This window comes from Lacerta agilis, chromosome 7 (genome assembly GCF_009819535.1).
Source record: "Lacerta agilis isolate rLacAgi1 chromosome 7, rLacAgi1.pri, whole genome shotgun sequence".
Classification (NCBI taxonomy): domain Eukaryota; kingdom Metazoa; phylum Chordata; class Lepidosauria; order Squamata; family Lacertidae; genus Lacerta; species Lacerta agilis.
Window position 1 is genome coordinate 58,115,979 of NC_046318.1, and position 12,194 is coordinate 58,128,172.

Here is a 12,194-nt window from a genome sequence, read left to right on the forward strand (position 1 = left end):
CGGGGGAACCCCAACCCGACCGACACACCCACCCTCCCCCCCCGCAAACGTGCACTTTTACACCCCCTACTTTCTTTTTTGCACCCACGGCGAGGGCTAAGAGCAGTTGGTTGCTCGTCTCTCTCCCACGCCCACCCGGAGTTAGGCGCCGCGCCTCCCCACCGGAGAAGGGGAGCCCGCACGCGAAAAGCGCAAAAACTGCTAGCAAGGGTGGTGGGGGCGGTAGAACAGGAATGGGGGGGGCGGAAAGAAAGCCGGCCGGAGCGAGGCCCGAACAATGCCCGCCCTGCCCCCCGCGAAGGAGAAAGCGCCCCCCCTCGCTTTCTCGCTCCCTTTACCTTGCTCGCTGTTGGGGTCCATTTCGGCAGCCATCGCCCTCAGGACGCTCTCTCTCGCGGGCGCTTTTTCCTCTTCGGGGCGTGCCAAGAGGGAGCAAGCGGAGAGGAGGAGGAGGAGGGGAAACGTCGAGGGGACGCGCAGCAGCAGCAGCCGGCTCGTCGCCGCCCGCCCCGTCCGACCTCCTCCACCCTTGCAGGCGCTTCTCTCCTCGCTCCGACGCACTCGGCGCGCCCGCCCGCGCCTCATATAGGGCGGGTTCCTGTTGGCGTCCACGTCAGCCAGGCAGGCAGCCGGAGCCACCTGACCAGCGGCTCTCGCCCCGCCTGGCCCGCGCGGCGGAAAGGTGTGCGCGGCAGGTGTGTGGGAGGTGCGGGAGGGAGCTGGCTGCGTTTCCTTTCAGGGGGTGTCTCTCCTCTTTAAGGGGTGCGCAAGAGTGACGGTGCGGGGGCTCTCTCTGTGTGTGTGAGAGAGCACACACGTGTGTATGTATATTGACAGACATACTCCTGTGCCAAGTGGAGTTTCTCCCTATTAACGGGGTTCAGCCCAGAAAACCCATTTGCTGAGATACGACAATGGAGGTGACAGCACCCCGGGCATGCACAGAGTGCTTTCAGTACTGACTGATAGGCAGAATCTGCTACCAACTGGGATTGGGCGCAGGGCGGCCTTTTATATTTTCTGCTAGGACTGAATCCAGATTTTCTTTGCTTAGAAATTTGCTGCTGGACTTTAGTTTAACAATCCCACTGGCATGCTATGTATGTATTGTTGCATGAATAAATAAATAAGATGCTGTTATCTGGAAAACACTGTTGGGGAGAACTGCCAGGAAAGAAGTTACATCTGCTGCATGCTTCGTTATTGCACAATAGTTTTGTTTATTGCACTTTTTTTTTTTTTACATAATGCAGCCACACTACTATTTGGCATGCATTTAACCCTTTCTGTTTAGTTTTGCAACTTTTATGCTATTCATCTTCCCAGCTATCTTGTGAGATTCTTGTCACCTCACTGCAATTCCCATCGCACTCACCTTATGCCCTCCAGCCATTTGCTTAGGAGAGCTTCAAGTTGCGTTTTTCATGTCAGAGTCAAATATTACAAGCACATTTTATCATAATTCTACCTGCTGCCCATACAAATGCTTTTCGTGTGTGTGTGTGTGTGTGTGTGTGTCCTTCTGCTAACACAAAGATAAAACTAAGCAGTTTAGCACACAATGAAAAAAGCACATTTTGTACAGTATATGCATTTGATTGCATAGTGAGGAATACCATGCATACCCCCCCAAAAAAACCCCAACTATAGACCTTGCAAACATATATCCATAGTTATGTGTCTAAGGGTGCATCCAAAGGGTATATAGCACTGCCCATTTATTGTAGGCCACATTTCACTCTTAAGCAGGTACATTCCCTTGTCTTTCATCATGTGAATTCCTATTCCCCTTTTACATAGAAGACAGTAGAAATTCCACATTAGAACCCCTAGTGTACAGTAGGTGTACCCTAAGCCCTCCAGATTTTGGAATCCAATTCCCATCAGCCCCACTCAGCATGTCCAATGGTCAGGGATGATTCTGGCACCTAAAGATGTATATTGAAGGCGCTGACAACCTCCCTTCTACAAACAGGGAGGCACTGCAGAAAGGACACATTCTCATGTTGCCACCTTCCAACTGCCTTGTGGGGGAGGCATGTTGGCTCCAGCAAATCTTAACAATATATTCTCGCATATAGAAATAAGGGGGAAAGTTTGCATAAACATCCTCAGAGATCTACTGGGTACAGTGCAGTATACAAATTTAATAAATAATAATAAATAATCCTCAAGCATGACCTGCCATTTAGCTTCAACTTTGCCTGTGTTGGGGGCTCCTGGAAACAGACCTCCAAGCCATTTCTCTTCTCTCATGCTTAGGCCTGGAACCTCAGCAATTCCACCAGGCACAGCAGTATAAAACTGAGCGTATCACTTTAATTCTTAATCGTATTTTCCAAAGCTACTTTTTTTTCCTTTGGGGCATTTTCACCGTGTCATATTTAACTTTGAAGAGGAATTCCTGTCCTACTCCTCAACATGACAAAATAATGGATTTCTTCAACCTGTCACATGGATTTCCCCCTTTGGCCAAGAATTAGCAACGTGAGAAATGCTTCTGTCCACATTTCAGCTTCATTTGAGATTCTGCAATGTAGCTTTCCCGCTGCTCTAGGTTTGAAAAGCATCAGTTTTACGCAAATAAAGCAGCAACCTCAAATTACTTTTGTGACTTCGGGCTTCTGAAATGCAATACCACAGATCAATATATATGACTCAGGGGTGATGACCTGCAGAACAGAAATAAAACGGAATCCGCAACCTCTTGCGTTAGACACAATTACTAGTGAGCATAGAATTATATAGGTACCAATTCCCTTGTGTTAGTATAGCACAAGATGCTCAGGTACATAATACTTTATGTTCCTCGAGTGCCAGAAAAATTATCTGAATTTAGAGGAAGAAGGGGTTTAAGGCGTTCTGTTTAATAGAAGAGCAGCTAATTGTTTCAGGCATGGATATGAACAGTGCACTTCTGAAACTGCTGTGCAATCATGTTTATATCAGTAATTGTTGTTATGCTACATTTGTACAAACCAGCCTCTGAATGATCTACAGTTTAGGAGACATTTTCATATTCCCTGCAGCTCAGCTTTGGCAAAGTAGAGATTGTACTGGATGTGCCCCTGAGGCCGGAAGCTAACTGTAAGAGATAAATAATAAATAAGGGCAGGGAGTGATGGTCTTTTTTCTCTACATCCATCCCTGTAACTAGGGGTGTGCATGTGTGTTTTATCGGAAGCATTTTGATATGAAACAGGAACGTCAGGTTTCAGTGCTTCCTATGCTCAATTACACACTTGAACTACTCATTAGAAATTAAATTCTTTAAAAGGGTGTGCATAAAAAAAATTATACGCATGGCCCATATTCATATTCCGGTGTGCCTAATCTGATTGGCTGTTCCAGAGAGTTGTTGCCATAGCTACTGCCACATCATACTGTGAGGTCTGCGTCTTTAAGTGAAAGGGCACTTTGTAAAGAAACATACGGAGACGTACAGTGCAGTCGTGCACCTGTCTATTTTGAAGTAAGCCCCATTGAGCGCAACGGGACTTACTCCCAAGTAACTGTGTCCAGTACTGCAACCTTAGTCCTGTTGACTTTCGTACAATTGTGTGATATGGGTCAGGGCAGGAGATATCATATGCTGCAGCTCTTTGTGGCAGTGGAAATAATCTGACAGAATTTATATGAAAACTGTTTGATAAGAATTGTGGGTGTATGCCACAAAACTTTAGGGAGAATCCTATTTTCTGGAGAGCAATGCAGCCACAATTTTTATCCTAAAGGCACCTGTAGTGCTTCTCTCACCTTAAGAATCTACAAGTGAGTAAGGTCCCCAAGGCTTACCTGGCACTGGGGGCAGATGGCATTTCCCCCCCAAGAATCTTGAAGAGGAATTATTGCTCATCACATGAAGACTCACCCCAGCGTTTACTTCAAGTAAACAGGTTGTATAAGAGTTCTTTTTCTTTTCTTTTTAGAAACCTACAAAAATTTGCAGAAATACACTTCTGAAAGCATATACAATTCAAAGACACTTTTCATTTTGAAAATTCCAGTATGTCTTAAAACTTGAATAAACTAGAATTTGTTTCAACTGTGGCTAAGAGAAAGAAAAAAAATCAGCTAGACATTGATGGGTAATAATGTAATCTTTGGAAAGTGAAGTGCCATGCGATAGGGATTGGTACCTCCATGATATAACAACACAGCAGAATCAAACCTCTTTGATAGTAATATAACTTCCCTCATTTCAATTTACCTGCTCTCAATACTGTTCTTATGTATTTCTTTCTTTTTGGAGTGATGTGATATATTCTTTTGGATAGATTTTAATATGAGCAGTGGCAATGTATTACATTTAAATGTGACGCTTCCACCAAGGTGCTCACGGCAGCATAAATACATTCCTTCCATCCTTATTCACAACAACACTGTGGGATAATAATAACAACAACAACAACAACAACAACAACAACAACAACAACAACAACAACAACAACAACAATTTATTTATACCCCGCCCATCTGGCTGGGTTTCCCCAGCCACTCTGGGCGGCTTCCAACAAAATATTAAAATACAATAGGCCGTCATACATTAAAAGCTTCCCTAAACAGGGCTGCCTTCAGATGTCTTCTAAAAGTCTGGTAGTCATTTTTCTCTTTGACATCTGGTGGGAGGGCATTCCACAGGGCAGGTGCCACTACCGAGAAGGCCCTCTGACTGGTTCCCTGTAACTTGGCTTCTCGCAGTAAGGGAACCGCCAGAACGCCCTTGGCGCTGGACCTCAGTGTCCGGGCACAACAAGGAAGAAACGCCTTTCCTGATTTTATCTGTCTACAAGTAATTAGCACATATGTAAGAGGACACTAATTTTAAAGCTCACATTTTTGTTCATTAGGCACACATCTGTGTTATCATGCTTGTTCAGGACATGTCTCTGTATGATGATTATTTATTAGATTTGTTAGCTGCTTGTTACCAGAAGGAGTCCAAGTGACTTACAACACTGTTATTATTAGTAATATTATTTATTAAATTTATATACCGCCCTTCATCCAAAGATCTCAGGGCAAATCACAAGATAAAAATACAAGATAAAAGCACCAATAAGTAGAACAATACCAAAACAATAACCACTGCTCCTACAAATAAACAGAAAAAGAAGTAACAGCCACAGGAAGCTTTGGCAGCATACTAATAATGACAATATTGCATAGGTGCCAAAGCACATGAATGTGCCAGGCATCCACCAATTTCAGTGCCAGGGCCATGCATGCTCCATGGCATCCATGACCCCAGGCTCCCACAGTCATGAGGCCAAGCTGGCACTCCTACAATATTGTCTTTATCAAAAGCCGGGGGCAGGGAGTCGCTATCTGGTGCTGAAAATATGCCCATGAAGGTGCCACAGATGGGGAACAACAACCAAAAAGGAGGGGACCTGAAGAAGGGACTCAGATGAACATCTAAGGTTCCAGGTAGGTTCATATTGGGGGAGGCATTCCAGAAGAAATTGGGGTCCTGAACCATAAGAAGTTTTAAAGGTCAAAATCGGCACAAAGGCAGCCAGTGTAACTGGTGCAGAATTGGTGTTATCTGTTCATTTCAAACCTGTCAACAGCCACCTTCTGCACTAATTGAAGCTTCCAAACCATTTTCTGAGGAAGTCCTATATAACATGCATTGCAATAATCTAATTTTGAGGTGAGCAGAGCATATATTACTGTAGCCACGTTATCCTTGTAGAGATAGAGGCATAGTTAGGCTACCAGCCAGAGATGCCAGGTTGCCCCCCATGATTCAGGGGGCCCAGTGTGCGATGTCACAGGCATGTGACATCACACACGTGTTGTCGTGTCATCTGGAGGAGGCCGGGCACTTAGAATGTTTGTGGGCGGTGAGTTGTATTAATGTACATCCACCATCCTTTCCTCTGAAGATTCTGCTGGCTTTGTATTTGCTCACTTGTTTTATTTACTACAACATACATCATTCCACACCTTTACTGTAAACAATTTGGATTATTCTGTATGTGATCAGCTGAGTTTTGCCTAGCTTATGTTGTTGTTGTTGTTGTTCTTCTTCTTCTTCTTCTTCCCCTCCTCCTCCTCCTCCTCCTCCTCCTCCTCCTCCTTCCACCCTTCATCACAAGATTTCAAGCCGATTCACAGAATAATTTTTTTATCTTTTAATTCATGTTTAATTTAAAATATATGTGGGTTTGAAATAAAAGTTTATTCACAGCCAGTTATCAAGAAGAAGGAAATGATGTGTTTATTCAATATCACACTTGCTGCAGAAATTGTCACCGCTTGAAGTTAAGATCATGGGCGTTTGAAAATGTGGCATTTTTGCCTGCAGGCAATCTGTTATTTGGTGATGTGATTAGAAAATCTTCTTGAAAAATGTTCCTTCTTCACTACATAAAAGTAAATCGGTTAAAGCCACCAAGATAGCAACAGTAAGTAGAATTTGTATTCTTGCTGTAACAGAGACCATTTTGCAGCTTTTCAGCAACAGTTTTGTAGAAAGGGGTTGATCAGTAATTCTACAGCTTTGCTAGACTCATTTACAAGGATCTGATAGTATAGGAACATAGGAAGTTGTCCTATACCAAGTCAGACCATTGGTCCATCTAGCTCAGTATCAGCAGGGATGGGGAACCCTTTACAATCTCCTCTCCTGCGTCTTGAGTCTGATCTCTCTACCACAGCCTCTTCCTGCTCACTAAACCTTGTTGCCTCTTCAACTTCCGACTGCTCCTCCCTCCTCCCCATCTGCTCCCTCTTCTTCCTCTGACCACTCATTGTCATCCCACCATCATCCCCTGGCTCTGAGCCCTCTTCCACTGGGGGTTTCCTTGGGGGTTCCCCAGATGGTGCCTCTCACCACTCCTTTGTGTCTAGCCAGTACATGACATTATATTATAATATTATATTGAATGAATTTGTAGTACATTTATTGTATATATCTTTTGAATTAGATATGTTCTTCGCTGCTTTGGGGGTTTTAAGGTACAGTATATAAATAAACCATAACACATTAACACAATATCATGAATCTGTCAGAAGCGATAAAGAGAGATGAAGGAGCATGCTAACCTCATCTTATTGGACTTCCATGACAAATTTTATGATGGTGTTAAGAAGCAGGGCTTGATTAACCAGCAAGTTTAGTATGCTACAGAGCAGGTCATGTGCCTTGCATTACTTTAATTATTATCTAAAAGTCTCTCTGTGTGGTTAGCATGCCTTTCTGATTTCTTCTGCAGGATTTAAAAAATCATTCCTTGAGAATTTAGGTAAAGTTGAGCTGAATCAGAGGGTTAAAGTGAAGGTTAAAGAGACCTTTCTTTCACTTGGTCTTCCCAGCCACCTTCTGTCCTCTTTCCCCCTTAAAAAGCATCACACCTGAGGTGAAAGAGCAGCATCTTCTTAGCATGCTTATTAGGATTAAAAGCTTTAAACTTCTTTTAACTACTTAACTTCTTAAGTAATTCAGCCATTAGCCTTTACAATTCAATTAAGCACCCTAACAAAATCTCACTTTCATTACAATAACAAAACTAGTGGATTAAGAAAAAGATAATATTTTAAACAGTTTATCTGTTTAGCATTCCTGTTTCAATGCATACTACTGAAAAGACATACAGGATTCTAAAGGCAGATAACATGCATACGCCTAAAGTCTTGTGTGTGCTGTGCCTATAGACAAATAAAAAGTTCTTTTTTAAAAAAGAACTCTTCAGCTCAAAAACAGCATCTCAGGGGGGCAAAAGCTTTAAGGAGACCAACCCCCTCAACAGATTGCCTTTTTAAACCATTGCATCCTGTATTGTGGTTCTCTTAGTGAAAGCAAGTTACAAGATACCTCCGCCCCCAAAAAATATTTTCTCTCAACATAAGGCTCCTGGGCAAGGGAGGTCAGAAAGGAATGTTTTCACTCTGATTTGGTTTCAGACATCAGAAAAAAAATACCGGTAGGTATTTCAAAACATCATTCTCTCCATGTGCCACTACAGAGTCCTTCTTGAGGTCTGCATGTGGGAAAAGTAAAATATTGTTTAGTGTGATACATATACAAGATAGTAGGCTAATACTAGCTAAAGCCTCCTTGTCCTGAGGCTCAATATAGCTAATGCTATCAAATAATCAGCTCACAATGTCCTTTTCAAGGGTGTTACCAGCTCATGTTTGAAGTACTTTCACTGTCACATTTTCTTTACCTTTGACACACCCCTTTGGAACCTCAGGTTCTTACCAGATTGATTTATTCAACTGGTACTTGCAGCATTCATTCAGAGTGATGTATGAAATCTCCAAAACAATGGTGCCCATCCCAAGAGACACCCTTGCCACAAATTTGATACCAAAAACTACTGATAACATTCCAAATACTACTGATAACATTTCTCTGAGGATAAAGATTGGCCAGGAGGCAGTGAAAGATAGGCGTGCCTGGCATGCTCTGGTCCATGGGGTCATGAAGAGTCGGAAACGACTGAACAACAACAAAGGATAAAGATAACGGCAGGAGGAAGGAATGCATGGAATGGAAGGGATGTTGGTATTTTCATTCTTTTAAGGCTTTGCTTATGAACCATTGACAGTATATTAACATTGGCCCGGATCATTCTTGACCTTGCATTATTGGTTTGTCCAAAATGTCATCGCCGCCATGTATTTGGAATGTCACACTGGTAGAAAACCTGGCTAACCAAAGGAAAGACAAATAAATCCATTCTACTTTTAGTCTCTCGGACAACCATTCATCTCCTGTAAACACAGGGACGATCAAACAAGGCGACCCACCCAAGCCCACAGGGGACTATGGAGAGACTCCTTGGATTAAGCCGTTTGTGTAACGTTGTTCTGCTCTTCACTTGTATCTCCATGTATCAATTGCTAAAGGGTCTTGGCTTTGTTCTCCATTAATTTGCCAAGCTACATTTTGTTGCATTTGTATGTTAAGCATTTGTTTGGTTTACAACTGAAAAGCGATTTAAAAAACATAGTCATGTAGCTTGGTCGTAACCATGCCAGTTCCTCAAACAGGGAAACGTAGGATTGGACTCTTTTTTAAAAAAAAGCTGGGAGAAATTGCACAGCTGTACAGCAGTAGAAGCGAATAAACCAGCACAAAAGAGCGGCAGACGACTTCCAGCAAAGGGGCACTATAGCTGTGCTCTCTTGCCTTGGCTAGAATCCTCCTGCCTCCCTCATGGAGGTGCTGCAATTACAGCAGTTCTTGTCTGCAAGATAAAAAATAAAAAAATCCTTCCAGTAGCACCTTAGAGACCAACTATGTTTGTTCTTGGTATGAGCTTTCGTTTGCATGCACACTTCTGAAGGATTATTTTACAGGGGATAGAACAGTGATCCATGGTTCTGCCCCTCTCATAAAGAGCTGATTTCATTTTCATTCTTTTTTTTCATTTTTGGTTGAGCAGCTGCTAACGTCATCTCACTTAACACAATAAGGCTGCCAGTTTTAATCCAATCATCTCTTGCTCACGTAAACACTGATCCTCAGAGAGATGCAGGAAAGGATGCCCTGCGTCTCCATCAATTATTAATTGCTCTCCTGCTCACAGCTGGGCTTCCTTCCTGCCACCCCTACATAGGCAAAAGCCCAAATAGGGTGCCATCTGGCTAGTTTCAACGTGGCCTCAACCAGGTAAAGGTTTTAAGACTCACAGTTAGGAGGTTGGTTGGCTGGTTTAAGAAGCTGGTTTAAGAAGGATGTGCATGTATGCAGCACTTAAACAGCAGCGCCCAGATTTTCAGCATTTACCAGGGACTACAACTCCCAGGATTCCTTGATGAGAAAGACGTGACCGTGAAAGTAGTTTACACTCATTGCCTAGATATGCCCTTCGGTGGCACCAGCTTGATGACATCTGCTGCAAAAACACGTCATACTGATTAAATCAAAATGACTACAGCAAATAAAAAATGTCCAGCAAATGTATTACGACTAAGTGCTTTGTTTTAATCAGTTGATGGCAGCTTTTATATTGTATTTTAAGATTTGTTTCCTTTCTTTGCAAGCTTTCCAGGAAGTGAACTCTTGTTATGAGGTTTTTTATGAAACAAACAACCATTTAAGCACGTTAAATCTGAAACCAAACTTGAAAACAGAGCCGGGGCAGGGAATAACACATTCCTATTTTAATACAGGGTACTCAAAATATTTCATCCCACTCCTTGTGATATTCTTTGGAGCAGGAATCACCTCAGCAGTTGAAAGTAAACACTTGGAATAACATCTTACAATATATTTAATTGTTCGGTTCCAAAGTCATTTGTGGATGACTCCTTACAAGGACTCAAAATTTGATTAGGAAATGGATTGTGGAAAGCAGTTCCTAGCTGTACTCTTGGTAAATTCATCTACCACATGATGAAAGTTTGTGCAAACTTATGGGGGGGGGGGAGAAATATATGGCTGCATTGCCATCTCTTCCTCCCTTCTCCACCAGAGGCAGGTTTTGGGGAGTGCAACCAGTTTGGTCACACTGGGCACAGAGCCTTGGAGACGCCACAGTAACTATGTTGTTGAATGGAAGGCGAGAGGCAGGGGGCACCAAATTTCAGCGGTTCTGCTGAAATTTGAGACCCCAAGTTCTGCCAATGGGGCCCACTAGGCAGTCCCAGCCAATAGGCAGTCACTGACATCCTAAGCTCCAGTATCCTTTTATGTGTGCGCACAGAGATGCACACACATTGACCCCACCAATCAGGCCACCATCTAATTGATTTGAATTTTCTGTTTCAGTTAAAATGCTACAGACAACATTCCAGTTAATTCCTGCACCACTTATTACATTTTGTCTTTATTTGCTTTGAGATTACTCACGCACTTACTATCTCAGCAACCAGATCCAATATGGTGTTCTGACTATCTGATGTGTCGATGAGGAAAACCTGCTCTATACGTGCCTGTGGTTACGCCATCAGCTCTAAATGTCCCATTTAAAACTACTGTATTTGGCCCCTGCTTAATTTGACACTCGTCAGGTCAGTGGCAGACCTTGGGGTCTCAAATTTCAGCGGTGCCCTGTGTGACGCCAAAATTTGGCACGCCCTCTTGTGCTCCATTCTGAATCATAATTTTGATGTCTCCGGTGGCACCCCCAAGTCTCTGCACCCAGTGCCAGTCACACTCCCCTAAATCCACCTCTGGTCACGTCAACAGTGTGATGCAGCAGCTAAAAAAGCCAATGCAATTCTGGGCTGAATCAATAGGAGTATAGTGTCTAGATCAAGGGAGGTAATAGTACCACTATATTCTGCTCTGGTCAGACCTCACCTGGAATACTGTGTCCAGTTCTGGGCACCACAGTTCAAGAAGGATACTGACAAGCTGGAACGTGTCCAGAAGAGGGCAACCAAAATGGTCAAAGGCCTGGAAACGATGCCTTATGAGGAACAGCTTAGGGAGCTGGGTATGTTTAGCCTGGAGAAGAGAAGGTTAAGGGATGATATGATAGCCATGTTCAAATATATAAAAGGATGTCATATAGAGGAGGGTGAAAGGTTGTTTTCTGCTGCTCCAGAGAAGTGGACACGGGGCAATGGATTCAAACTACAAGAAAGAAGATTCCACCTAAACATTAGGAAGAACTTCCTGACAGTGAGAGCTGTTCGGCAGTGGAATTTGCTACCAAGGAATGTGGTGGAGTCTCCTTCTTTGGAGGTCTTTAAGCAGAGGCTTGACAGCCATCTGTCAGGAATGCTTTGATGGTGTTTCCTGGTTGGCAGGGGGTTGGACTGGATGGCCCTTGTGGTCTCTTCCAACTCTATGATTCTATGATTCTATTGTGTGGGTAGCTCACTTGCAAATACAGTGAAATATGTCAAGCATAATGTTGCAATGTAAACAACCTCTCCTTAGCCCAAGCTAAAATGGACGGAGGGTTGCAGACACTAGAAAGTACTGTAAATGCTGCAGCGAACTTTGTGGTAGCCTATGAAATAATAAATAAGCACACATCAGTGGTTCTGCACATCCTGCACAAACTGTGTAGGTTAGACTTGCACATTTTAAAATACAATCACTTAGGAAGGAGAAACTTTTGAAGCGGCTCCAAAGTGCATAGCTGGAGCCAAGAAAAACCTCTCTGAGTTTTGATTTGTCTACGGATAGGTAGCACTAAAAGAAACGACAGGAAGCTCAAGCTGGCTGGGAGCTGGTGGACTCCAGGCAGTTTGTGTTTCAATCTCCAGTTCCTGGAAGAAAG

General features: G+C 43.3%; 1 protein-coding gene across 3 annotated transcripts in view; it reads right to left on the reverse strand.

Moving 5' to 3' along the window:
- Positions 1-707, reverse strand: part of TPD52 (tumor protein D52) — a 34,216-nt gene extending 33,509 nt beyond the window's left edge. For all 3 annotated transcript variants that reach the window (XM_033155473.1, XM_033155471.1, XM_033155474.1), the window contains exon 1: positions 339-707. In XM_033155473.1, coding sequence (XP_033011364.1) covers positions 339-585 — 247 coding nt within the window. In that variant the 5' untranslated portion in view covers positions 586-707. The remainder of the gene's footprint in view (positions 1-338) is intronic.
- Between the last annotated feature and the right edge of the window lie 11,487 nt (positions 708-12,194).